The sequence below is a fragment of the Gorilla gorilla genome, chromosome 4 (assembly GCF_029281585.2).
Source record: "Gorilla gorilla gorilla isolate KB3781 chromosome 4, NHGRI_mGorGor1-v2.1_pri, whole genome shotgun sequence".
NCBI classification, from domain to species: domain Eukaryota; kingdom Metazoa; phylum Chordata; class Mammalia; order Primates; family Hominidae; genus Gorilla; species Gorilla gorilla.
This window is the reverse complement of record NC_073228.2, coordinates 55,023,445-55,037,672: the sequence shown is the minus strand read 5'-3', so window position 1 is coordinate 55,037,672 and position 14,228 is coordinate 55,023,445. Positions and strand designations below refer to the sequence as shown.

The 14,228-nt window shown below is 33.6% G+C and overlaps 1 protein-coding gene across 1 annotated transcript in view; it reads right to left on the bottom strand.

Annotated features, from left to right (window-relative positions):
• Positions 1 to 847: 847 nt before the first annotated feature.
• Positions 848 to 14,228, bottom strand: part of LOC115933340 (neurofibromin-like) — an 85,325-nt gene continuing 71,944 nt past the window's right edge. The window contains exons 9-12 of the mRNA XM_063706488.1: positions 6,648 to 6,821; positions 6,084 to 6,206; positions 5,759 to 5,833; positions 848 to 969 (exon numbers count right to left, since the gene is read on the bottom strand). Of these exons, the coding sequence (XP_063562558.1) occupies positions 5,771 to 5,833; positions 6,084 to 6,206; positions 6,648 to 6,821 (360 nt within the window). The 3' untranslated portion in view covers positions 848 to 969; positions 5,759 to 5,770. The remainder of the gene's footprint in view (positions 970 to 5,758; positions 5,834 to 6,083; positions 6,207 to 6,647; positions 6,822 to 14,228) is intronic.

The window sequence follows — 14,228 nt, the reverse complement described above, 5'->3', positions numbered from 1 at the left end:
CAATGGGTCATACAGCCACAGAAGCCCACTGCCATGCAAAACTGTGACTGGCTGGCATCTGATCATGTCAGCGACAGCAGCCAATAATAGAAAATAAGAAGCAGAAGACAAAGCACCATTAATCAATGTCAAGAGCTGCTCTTGTATAATACTCTTGCTATATGTAAACCCCAAAAAATGACTTCCACAATCTTATAATTATCTTTTTAAATTGATTCCATAGGAGTTTTAAATTCCATATTAAGAGTAATAATCTGTGAGAACACCCAATTTTAAGTCTGCTTTTTATTAAGTTTAGAGTCAAATGTCCGTATCAAAGTTCCTGTCATTTGTAAAACCTCAAGGCATATTTGTTGAAATATAAAATATTCTTATTTTAAATACAAAAACTCTAAATTTTATTCGTTTCCTATGTGTAATAGCCACCATCCAATGAGCTAAAATGTGCATTAGCAGCAACATTCACTCTAACCCAGGAGTCAGCTTCCCTTACTCATCCCCAAAATGTGAGAAGCTAATCAAAATATTTTCGTTCAAAAGTTTTAAAGAGAAAAAAAAACTTTAAAAACAGAAAAAAAAGGTGACATTCATTAAGACTTTCAATGTTTTGTGAGAAAATTTATCTAAGAAAAGTTAAGTTCAACTCATGGAAACAGTGGAAAAAAAGCATTATAATCTAGTATTCAATAATATTCTATATACAACATACCACACATTTAGAGGAAATGACGGACCCATTCAATTCTCTAAAATAACCAAAGCAGCAGGAATGGGATAAAGACACTAAAAAAATGCAATAGAAAGGAGGTGAGATTCAAAATTCGTGATTTATCTTACCGGTGCCTTTTGTATTGCTGGGTGTGCTCCACAACCTTGCACTGCTTTATGAAGTGTTTCACCAAACATATTTCGAAGTTTAACCGAGTGACAATACACAGCATCAATCTTAGGCCACCAATCCAATGCCGACTAGAAAAAAACAAAGACCATAAGGAAGAAAAAGTACAAAATTACATGAGTTGTATGCTCTCTTTATCACTGTAGTTTTAAGTTTTATCCTTTTGTCGGGAACTTTCTAAGACCATGCAAACACACACCATGATTTCCAAAGTCTTCAAACAATGTCTTTAATTCAAACACTAACTCATATATATTATATTACAAAACATAATAGTGGGCACGAGACAAATTGCCCACTTCATGAGCATGTGCATGTGAGACAATCTTTTCTCAATGATAAGCCAGTGAATTTGAAAAATAAACTCTTCAGAGAGCTAATCTGTAGCCAATCTTCTTCTTTTATTTTTTTTAAGTTTAATGTTTTACAATTTCTGCAACACATGCATACATGGCATATATTTTCCCAGGTAAGAATGCTATTATCAAAGCTTTAAAAGTGATTAATGGTTCAACACAGTATTAAAAGTGTATGTGGAAAACCATTACTTATATGTTTACAGACAACAATGATAATTACAACATGAAATCAGTAAATGAAATAAAACTATTAAGGAAACCTATAATCTTAAATTGATATGCAATGATGACATGATACATGGGAGACTAACAATTACCATAAACAAAGACAAACTGATCCTAGTGAAATATTTTTTAAACAATTATTTTATGTATTTTCTATTTCAATTTAACCTGTTTAGCTCTGATGTCTACTTTTTAGGGCCTATTTTATTTGGAAGTATATCTTTAACTTTAAAATGAATGATTTGATATATTATTAAAAAATGACAATTGTGAAAATCACTGTATCTTTAAAGTCTATCATTTAATACAAAACTGACTGGATGAATTTTCACTACATATGTAGAGTATGCATTAAATGACCTAAAATGCAGGCTTCTAATTTATAATACTCCAGATGTTTATAAAAAATATCTGGAACAATAATACATTCAAATTGTAGATAAGAGAGATTGAATAGGCTCACATCTCTCACATCTCATTCCCACATTTTTTCTTATTCAAAACTAAGCTAATTGAAGTCTCGACATTTTAATTTATTCACTTGGAATTCTCAGAATATTTTGAATAGCATCAAGTTATATTACCTTAACCCAAACTGTGGATTACAAATCCTGTTCACCGGATAGTAAAATATAAAACCAACTTATGATACACATTTTGAATACTGAACTCATTCAGGGAGGAATCCCAAAACTGGGAGGGAAGAAATGCTTTTTTGGGAAAGTATGGTTGTTTACATTTTTCCCTCAACTCCTACTTTATTTAATCTAGTTCCTACAAATGATCAATTTTTAGTCTGATAGTATAATGGATTCCTCCAACTCTCAGCAACTTTGACTTGCCCAAAGCAACCAATACAAGTTGATTTCTTATACTTACTAAATTATACAGCTTGTGTTAATCAGCCTAAAGTAACAAAAAGCTGAATAATAACAGTCATTGAGTGAAGGGTCTTCCTTACCCAACACATCTCATAAGATCTTGTCAGAAACTGATTAAGAAAGGCATCCCATACAACATCCTATTCAAATTACTGTGTCTTTTTTTTAATAGCTTTTGAAACTGTATTGTGGTACCAGGTGCACCATATAAAATAACTTCAGGCTTAAGATTTAGTAATTTTCATAGTTTTCATTTTTCATAATATATTCATTTTAAAGTAAAATATACATTTTCAAATAAAATAAGCATGAAAAACTAGACATCATGTGGTTGGCAAAAACGTTTAGTATTTTGAGCAGTTACTAAATGTGCCCTTCCTGAACACCAGTCAATTAAAGTAGACTTACTCTTTTTTTCCTTGGAAATACCATGTTTATAGCCAAATGGCAACACTTAACATGATATGAACAAACTATGTGGCAATTCCTCAAGAGATTTAAATAATTTTCAAATGCCTTGGAAATAATTCCTTTCAACTACAACCTCTCAGTAGAAAGAAATCATCTCATTTTCAGTATGTGAACTATCCATATGTAAATTACGATAAATTGTCGTAAGGAAAAAAACAGAAATAAGTAATATACCAGCTATAGCATGTACCAGTGATGGCTAAGATAACTGGTTCATAAGTGTGTATATTACTTTTTAAATTTCCCAATTACATATCTAATTTAACCTAAAGGAAGTCTATGAAGATTATGCATATAACATAGATCTTACAACTATAATTCATCTCTTATGGCACATCATAATAAAAAAGATGACGGTACAACTGCTATTTTAGCAACTGCTAGGAACCTGCATTATAATAAGAATCAAATAGTGGATATATTCTAAGATTTTCTAAGAAGAAACACTAGAATATTTTAGATCTAAACTCAGTACTTATGAACTGAGTATGAGTATGTTTCACAAAAGTAGAACTCCAAACACCTTACTACTTCTACACAAACCCTCAATACACATCAGTAAAACTTTTGTCTTATTTGAGAATGTGATGCTTTAAAAAAAAATGTGTGGACTGGCTAAAGAACCATGGGAGAAGAGAACTTATGAGGTACACTGAACCAAGAATCATTAGAAAAAAAATTTACACTATGAATGAATTTAAGATCAGAAGTCCACATATCTAAGAATAATTTCCTGTGATTTTTCAAGACAAAAATATTGCCATAATAAATGTCTTCAATGAAACTCTAAAATAGGCAATCTCATAAATTTGTATATTCACTTTATAAATAGTCCTTTTCAACCAAAAGAGTACTTCAGATTCAATAGCGATTAGCCTCAAACCAAGGGACAAAATACCCTAACGAGAAACAATTTCCCATGCTATCTATAATAATAAAGTGTCACTACCCAAGGCATAATTTAAAAAGATACTTTGAACTAATATTTATGTTCCTTTTCAAGCTATTTCATTGAAAAGTTATTGATACTTAATATTTAAAAATTAGTCGATGTAGTTTTTTTCTTTATAAAAACAGATTTTCATATAACTTGATCTCTGATACAGACACACTCCACCCTCCACACATGCAGTGCTCATTAGAGTAGAAGAGGATGCACAGCCACTTTCACCAAGTACACTGAGGCATGCATGAAGCACCACTCCAGGCATGCTTGGAACCCAGAAAGGAGCAGCTCAGCCACTTACAGCAGTGCCAAGTCCATGCTTCAAAGTGCTCTATGTAGTCAGTTGTAGACAAAAATATTTCACAATTAAAGTAACTAGCCACAAAGTATCAAAAAAGTATATATTTGGGTTTATTATATACAAATTTTAAGCATTTATGCAAAGCTATCCACTCTCTGAATATTTTTAGTGTTCTGAGCCACAGCAGAAAAAAGCAATAATGTCTTATTTCTGAGTTACACATAAACTTGAGGGGGGAAATCATCTTTTTTTTTTTTAATGGCCTTGAAAGTAAACCTTGAAGGTACAATGCCCTGGCTCATTATGCTGACAAAAGTACAGTGATTTTTTTTAAAGTTTTTAATACAAACATACCTTATTTACAATCTTCATTAAACTTTCCCTTTTGGAACAAAGCATATTCAATGTTACTTTCACCTACAATTTAACTCAGTGATACTCAACTAAGGGAGGAGGTATCATTCCCTCAGGCATGTTTATTTGTTCATAATGACTAGGGATGGGGAGATGCAGCACAACTGGCATTTAATGAAATGAGGCCAGAGATGTTAAAGGTCCTGCAATGCCCAAGGCATCCTGCACAACAAAGGACTGTCCTCCCAAAATGCTCACTAAACACCTGCTGAGAAAAATTAAATGTGTCACCAAATAGCTTGATCAACAGTTAAGTTTCCACTGCAGGAATGGATAGAATATGGGCAGTATTTATTTTAAATAAATACAACATCCAGGGCAAATGAGGTGAAGGGTTATTTTCAACTCACCAGAGGCACAGTCTTAAAATGGGATTTGATTATAAACAGGTCAAATATACTAAGTTATCAATGATTACAGCCTCCTTTAAGGAAGGAAAGCATCAACCAATTTACCCATAAATGTGAGTATCATTTGATAAAAGTGGAACAATGGAAAATAACACCTGAAAACTTTCAAAATAGGGTTGTTCATAATTACAAGAACAGAATTTTAAAAATCCACAGTCCAAATCTGATAAAGTTTTGCTGTCTATTTAATGTCTCCACGTCAGACAGAGTTGAAGGTTTCGCAAGTACCTTTTAATGATTTCACTTACTTTGTCTGATATGCTTTTGTATCTTGTGAATACCTACTTTAAAGTATGTTAATATTTCATTTTGTTTAAGAAAAATGAAATTTTACACTATGAATGAATTTAGGATCAAAAGATTTAAAAGTACCATCAAATATAGTCCCATCATTTTGTCAATGTGCTATACTAGACTACAACATAAATACTATTACTTTTAACTTAAATGGTAAGGTGGCAAGTCAATGTATCAAATGCTGTAAAAGGACTAAGAGTATTCAAATAATATGTTTGAAAAGCTTTGGCATGAAAATTTTAAATTGTATTTTCAGTGACATTTTTCTCAAGGGCTTCTGATCTGAATAAAACGTTTTAGATTTAATCTTTCCAAAGCATCTTATTAACTCCATCTTCCTTAATATGGTCCCTTCGGACAAGACTTAATATGAAAAATACAAATATTTATCAATTATCAAATAGAATCACTGTGGAGAAATTTTCCTATTTCATACATCTAAATTCAGAACCTTTTTGAAAACCAGGAGTGCATTTCTTAAAAAGAAATTGCAAAGAAAAGAAAGAAAAGAAAGAAAAAGTTTTTTTAGTAATTTAGCAATATCTTTTGGACTTACATTGCTGATGATTCAATGGACTGAATTTACCAGCACACAGTGAAATGTAGAAGGTGAATTCTGAGCCAGGCAGATCTATAGAAAAAGAAAAAAAATAGCAGATTATTTCTATGAGAAAAATACTCAATAATACAAATGAAGCCAAAAAGAACAGCAAATAGAAAGTTTAAAAAAAAACACTAAGTTTTTAAGGTCTTGAAACGAACATCAATACATAATAGTGAGAAATACAGATAAAAGTGAACCTATTAATCTCTATAGTCTTTTTGTTTATAAAGGATAACAGCGTCAGTAAATACAGTTAGATAAAAACCAATGCTCTCACCTTAAAGTGTTGGTTGTTGTGAGGGCTTATACGAAAGCAAGAAACAAGGCAGTCAATCATTAGATCCACATCTGCAGGCTGACTGCCTCTTGAGAACGGCTTACTTGGATTAAAAAGCAGGTTCTATAAAAATCCCAACAGAAAACAAAAGCCTTTAAATACCCATGCAGTATTTCTTTACTAACATGTAATAACATCAACACATTACCCACACAAATGGCAGTAAAATCCAGCTGCCAGAAGAAGCACAAAGCACCCATACTGTGGTTCATCAGTCTGATACAATTCTTCCTATACCATATATAGGTTCCTTTCAGGCCCTAATTGCCAAATTATTTTAAACCCAAGTCTGTATATTTATGCTCATTTAAGAAAATGGTGTTTTCTTCATATTCTCAGTCCATTTAGGCTGATGAACACAGTAACAACAAAAGCAAGTCCTATGAACTTATCAATGAAGAATCAGAACTTTAATGTTAGCAATTATCTTTGACATAATACTTATGCTAGAAAATTCATTTAATTTTCTTAAAGTTTGTAGTAGAGAAAGAATAAGCATGTTACCTTAAGATCAACCACCATGGACTGAACAAGTAGGAAAATGACAGAGTTATCTTCCCAACTGATGTAAGTACTTGCTTTACACAGTTTGACACAGGCAATTGCAGCACTTTCTGTCAGCTGCCTACTTCCTCCATGGCCAGCAAGAGCTTCTCGTAGACTGTCCAGAAATAACTTCTACAGAATGCAAATATAGCAATAAGATAATATATGAAGTTTCTTCTATTCCAGATGTACCTAATATTATAGCAAATTAACAGCCTCTAAAACTCATACTATAAAGAATGCTTAATTTCTATTTGTGGTTTTCAATTTCATAATTTAAGTAGTGGTCATCATTTAAATGTTTCTCAAATTTAAAAAAACCTTTTTCTATTTTCTTTATTGAATTGTTAAAGGAATACAAAAAACAGTCCTTCCCAAACAAGCTGTTTTCTGAACTTTTTTTTTTTTTGTCCCAAGATGGTGTCTTCCTCTGTTGCCCAGGCTGGAGTGCAAAGGCACGATCTCGGCTCATTGTAACCTCTGCCTCCTGGGGTTCAAGCGATTCTCCCACCTCAGCCTCCAGAGTAGCTGGGTTTACAGGCGCCTGCCACCATGTCTGGCTAATTTTTGTATTTTTAGTAGAGACAGGATTTCACCATGTTGGCCAAGCTGGTCTTGAACCCCTGGGCTCAAGTGATCCTTTTGCCTTGGCCTCCCAAAGTGCTAGGATTACAGGCATGAGCCACCACGCTTAGTCTTCAACTTTGAATTCAGCTGATCATATCTTCTTTTTGATATTTAAAGTCTAAATATTATACTATCTTGGCTCTGGTCTATGATAAACTGTTCCACCCTTTTCTAACACTCCAGGTTATATTCAACCTTCAGCCTTCTAAATAAGAATATATTCAAGGCTGTTCTGTTGCTCTAAATTTGTTTCTCAAAAAAAATTACCTACTCTTGTGATGTCAACCCCTCTTTACAGTTCATTAACAAATGTCTTCCCTTGGCTTTTCTCCTAAATGAATGCTCAAATGTAACATGTCAAAAACTAAACTCACCCAACACCAGCATAATATATTCTTCTCAAGTGTACATGGAACATTCTCCAAAACAGACCATATGTTAGGCTACAAAATAAGTCTTAATATATTTAAAGAAATGGAAATCATACAAAGTATGTTTTGTGATCATAATGGAAATGAAAACCCAACAGCAGATAAAAAACTAAAAAATTCACAAATATGTGAAAATTTGTGAATGTTAACTAATAGATCAAAGGAAAAAATCACAAAGGAAATTTGAAACCAAAGTGAGACAAATGAAAACAAAAACACAACATACTAAAACTTATAGGATGCAGTGAATGCAGGGCTAAAAGAAAAATGTAAAGCTGTAAACATTTACATCAAAAAATAAGAAAGTTCTCATTCAATAACCTAACCATATACCTCAAGGAACTAGAAAAAGAGTAAACTACACCAAAGCTAGCAGAAGAAAGAAAATAATAAAAATCAGAGTGAAAACAGAGAACAGAAAAACAATGGAGAAAAATTACAAAACCAGAAGCTGATTCTTTGAAAAAGTCAACAAAACTCTAGCTAGATCGGTTAACAAAAAAATAAATAAATAAAAGAGAGACAGAGAGAAAGAACACCAAATTACTAAAGTCAGATATGAAAGTGGTGACATGGCCAGATGCAGTGGCTCATGCCTGTAATCCCAGCACTTTGGGAAGCCAAGGCAGGCGAATCACTTGAGGTCAGGAGTTTAAGACCAGCCTGACCAACATGGTAAAACCCCCGTCTCTACTGTAAAGAAGACAAAAATTACACAGGCATGGTGGTGCACGCCCGTAGTCCCAGCTACTAGGGAAGCTGAAGCACGAGAATCACTTGAACCCAAGAGGCGGAGGTTGCAGTGAGCCAAGAACTTGTCACTGCACTCCAGCCCGTGCGAAAGAGCAAGACTCTATCCCCCCCCGACCCCCCCCACACAAAAAAGTGGTGACACTACTGATTTTGCAAAAATAAAAAGAATTATGAGACGATACTATGTAAAACTGTATGCCAACAATTTGGATAACCTGGACAAAATGGACAAATTTCTACAAACACACAATCTACCAAAACTAACTCATGAGGAAATAGAAAATCTAAACAGAACTATAACTAGTAAAGAGGGATTAAAGCAGAAATCACAAAGCTCCCAAAGAAAAGGCCAGGACCAGATAGCTTTCACTGGTTGATTCCACCCAACATTTAAAGAATGCTTCTCAAACACTTCCAAAATATTAAAGAGAAGGGAACACTTCGCTTCATTAGTTCTATGGTCCAACATTGCCCTGATACCAAAGCCAGACAAAAATACTACAAGAAAACTACAGACTAATACACCTTAGGAATATTGATGAAAAACTCAACAAAATCAGCAGCTTATTAAAAGGATGACACACCATGACCAAGTGAAACTTACTCCAGGAGCACAAGATGATTCAACAATGAAAAAATCAATTAATATACCACATTAATAGAATGAAGAAGAAACTCCACATGATCATCTGAATCAATACAGAGAAACCACTTGACAAAGTTCAACACCTTTTATGATAAAAAAACACTCAAGCTAGGAATAGAAGGAAATTTCCTCAACATCATAAAAGCCATGTATTAAAAACCAATAGCTAACAACATACTCAATAGTGAAAGGTTGAAAGTTTTTCCCCTAAGATCAGGAACAGGATGAGGATGCCCACTTTTTCTTCTTCTATTTGGCATAATACTAGAAATTCTGGACAGAGCAAGTAGGCAAGAAAAAGATGGAAAACTCATTGAAATTGGACAGAAAGAAGCAAAACTATGACTATTCACAGATGACATATATGTACAAATCCCTAAAGATGACACATACACACCAAGAACAAGCTGTTAGAGCTAATAAATTCAAAGTCACAGAATACAAAATCAGCACACAAAAATCAGCTGGATTTCTAAACATTAGCAATGAAAAACACAAAAAGGAAATTAAGAAAACAATTCCACTTATGATAGCATCCAAAATAAAATATATAGGAATTAATCAAGGAGGTGAAAAACTTAATAAAAAACTACAAAACATTGCTGAAAGAAATTAAACATAAATAAATGGAAAGATAGCACACGTTCCTAGATTGTTAAGGTAACAATATTACCCAAAGCAATACACAGATTCAGTGCAATCTCTATCAAAATCCCAATGGTATTTCTTTCCAAAAAAAAAAAGGCCAGGCACAGTGACTCACGCCTGTAATCCCAGCACTTTGGGAGGCTGAGGCGGGCAGATCACGAGGTCAGGAGATGGAGACCATCCTGTCTAACTTGGTGAAACCCCGTTTCTACTAAAAATACAAAAAAAATTAGCCGGGCGTGGTGGCGGGCGCCTGCAGTCCCAGCTACTTGGGAGGCTGAAGCAGTAAAATGGTGTGACCCTGGGAGGCGGAGCTTGTAGTGAGCTGAGATCATGCCACTGTACTCCAGCCTGGGCGACAGAACGAGACTCCATCTCAAAAAAAAAAAAAAAAGAAAAACTCATCCTAAAATTCATATGGAATCTCAAAAGAGCTGCATAATAGTCAAAACTATCTTGAAAAAGAATAAAGTTGGAGAACTCACACTTATTTGAAAACTTACTACAAAGCTACAGTAATCAAAACAATGTGGTACTAGCATAAGCACAGTCAAACAGACCAATGGAATAGAGAGCCTAGAAAGAAACCCTCACATATATGACCAATTTTTGACAAAGGTGCTAAGACCATTCAATAGAGAAAGGACGGTCTTTTCAACAAATGATGCTAGGAAAACTGATTATCCACATGCAAAAGAATGAAGATGGACCCTTTTCTTACATCATACACAAAAATGAACTCAAAATAGATCAAAGACCAAAACTTAACAGTAAAGCTATAAAACTCCTAGAAGAAAATATAGGAAAAAAAATATTTTCAACATTGGATTTGGCAAAGATTTCCTGTATAAGATACCAAAAAAGCACAGGCAACAAAAGAAAAAACAGAGAAACTGGACTTCATCAAAATAAAAACTTCTGTGTATCAAAGGACACTATCAAGAAGATGAAACAACAATCCACAGAGTGGGAGAAAATACTTGCAAATAATGTATCTCATAAGGGATGAATAACCAGAATATATTAAAAATTCCTATAACTAAAAAATAAAATAAAATTTAGAGCCTTACAAATACTTTACAGTTTTTTTAAAAACTGAAAATAGATGAACCAAGCCATTGCCTCAAGAAATAACAGTATAAATAAAATGAAAGCTAAAATTAATGAAACAGAAAAATTTAAATGCTAGGAAACAAAATCAAAGCCTAGGTTTTAAAGACCAATAAAATAGTAAACATGAACGAGGACAGAGAAATGAGTAAACGGTTACAAACATGGATACTAAAGATAATTATATGAGAATATGGAAATATAATATAACTTTTATATAATTGTACAAGTAAAATATGTAAGTATTATATACAACTCTGCACTGATAAAATTGAAATATATATTTTCTAGCAAAGAACAAACCATCAAAAGTGACTTTAAAAACAACAGAAATTCTTCAAAAAATCAAAAATAAAATAACCATATGATCCAGCAATTGCACTTCTGGATATATATTCAGAAGAATTAAAAGCAGGGTCTTGAAGTTATTTGTACACCCATGTTCACAGTAGCATTATTGATAATAGCCAAAAGGTGGAAACAACTGAAAAATCCATTGGCAGATAAATTTAGATAAATAAAATGTCGGTATATACATACAACGGAATGTATCACTCAGCCTTAAAGAGGAAGGAAATCCTGACATGCTACAACATGGATGAATACTATTTCAGCCACGAAAAAAGAATGAAATCCTGTCTTTCAAGGCAACATGAATGGAACTGGAGGACATTATGCTGAGTAAAATAAGCCCATGTCAAAAAGACAAATACTGTATGAGTCCACTTATATGAGGTAGTCAAATTCACAAAGACAGAAAGTAAAAGGACGGTTGCCAGGAGCTGAGGGTAGGGAAGAATGGAGAGCTGTTTAATAGATACAGAATTTGTTTTGCAAGATGAAAAGGTTTTGGAGATTGATTGCACAACGATGTGAAAGATGGTGCTACTAAACTGTGTGCTTAAAAATGGCTATGATGGTAAATTTGATGTTATGTGCATTTTACCGCATACAAAATTTTAAAAAGAGACAGAAAAACTACACAGATCCATAAGGGAGCTCAAATAAAAGGTGATTAATGAGTTATTTTAAATAGGCAATAGACAGATAGGCTAGTTCTAGAAACAGCATAAGAAACCAGTAGCAGTACTTGACTTAGGAAAAAAAGTATAAACTGAAGGTCAAGAGTGAATAGCAAGCTTACTTTTCCACTGAATTCCCTTCCTGATGTACAGTGAAAATTTCCATTATGTCCATTTATTTTTTTCTTTACAACTAATGATAAGCAAAAGTCAAAGAAAATCTTAACAGCTTCTAACCTTGATGATTTTACAATGATTTCTATCAGATAATTTCTATTATTTAAATTATTCCGGGCCATAGAAAAGACTGATAGTTCCCGAATTCACATTACTAATTTGGCACAAATAACTGTTAGAATAATTAGTTACTTTCAAAAGTGATAATGCGTATTATGTTAAATATACATATTTTCTAAGCATCAGAAAGCTGAAGCACTGGAAGGAAATGTTTTATTAACGACCCAATATATTTGCCAATAGCCAACCAAGTTTACCTCACACACACACAAATGAACATAGTAAAAGTAAAGATTTCCAAATATATTTCAGCTCCAAATTTAAAGTGAACATTTAAGTAACATCGAAACTATCTGACTGGATACAATTCAGCTCTAAAACTGGAGTTCAGGGCCCTTTATCTTTTCTTCATTATTAATTTTAAATTTTTTGATGTATTAATATTTATGAAGAACATAGTAACGTTTTCATAGGTATACAGAGATCAAATCAAGGTAATTAGCATACCCATCATCTCTTACCATTTCTTTGTGCTGGGAACATTCAACATCCTCCTCCTAGCTCTTTGAAACTGTGTAACATATTGTTAATTACAGCCATCTTACAGTGGTATACAACACTAGAACTTACTCTTCCTATCTAGTTGTAATTTTGAATCCTTTAAGAAATCGCTCCCTACCCTCCCCGCACCCTATCGTTCCCAGCCTGTAGTATTCTGTTCTACTTTTTACTTCTATGAGATCAACTTTTTTTTAGCTTCCGCGTATGAATAAGAACACGCAGTGTTTAATGTTCTGTCCCTGGCTTATTTCACTTAATATAATGTCCTCTAATTCAATCCACGTGCCTCAAAATACAGAATTTCATTCTTTTTCATGGCTGAATACTATTCCATTGTGTATATATACCACATTTTCTTTATGCATTCATCTGTTGTTAGATACTTAGGATGATTCCATATCTTGGCTATTGTGAATAGTGCTGCAATAAACATGGAGGTACAGATGTCTCTTCAATATACTGATTTCCCTTCCTCTGGATAAATATCCAATAACGAATTGTTGGATCACATGGTAGTTCTATTTGCAGTTTTTTGAGGAACCTTCACACTGTTCTCCATAGTGGCTATACTAGTTTACATTCCCGCTAGCCACATTTAAGAGTTCACTTATCTCCACACCTTTGCCAGCATTTGCTATTTTTTGTCTTTTTGATAGTAGCCATTCTAACTGGGGTGAGATGATATCTCACTGTGGTTTTGATTTGCATTTCCCTGATGACTACTGATGTCAAGCTTTTTTAAAAAATATATCTGTTGGTCATGTGTCTGTCTTCTTTTAAGAAATGTCTATTCAGGTCATTTGCCCATTTTTTAATTTTTTTTTTTTTTTTGCTGTTGAGATGTCAGAGTTCCTTGTATATTCTAGATATTAATCCTCTGCTGGATACATACATTGCAAATATTTTCTCCCATCCTGTGGGTTGTCTTTTCGCTCTGCCAGTTGTTTCCTTTGCATTAACGTTAATTTTTTAAAGGAAAGTAACTTAAATGCTTGACAATATGGAATTTAAAATATGGCACATTCAAACTGGTACGGTGGTGCATGCCTATAGCTGTAGCTATCTGAAGGCTGAGGTGGAAGAAGATCCCATAGGCCCAGAAGTTTGAGACCAGCCTGGGCAACATAATAGCAAGACTTAGTCTCTTTTTAAAAAAAGGGTATATTCAATTTGGGGAACACCATACAGCAGTTAAAGACGATGACCTAGATGAACAATGGTTCTCAAACTTTAATGTGCATCACGATCACCTGAAGGACTTAATAAAAACTGCTGTTTTTAGTGAGAAACTAAGTATTTAGTTAGAAACTAAGAACTGGCATTTCTCACCAGTTTCCAGGTGACGCTGAGGCTGCTGGTCTAAAGACCACACTTTGAGAAACACTGAGCTATATACTTCTCTGTCTAGCTCCCCATCCTCATAAAAATGTAGAAGCTAGACTGGAAGAATACACATTTAACCCTTTGCAGTGGCTGTCCCTGGAAAAGAAAAAAAAGAAATTAG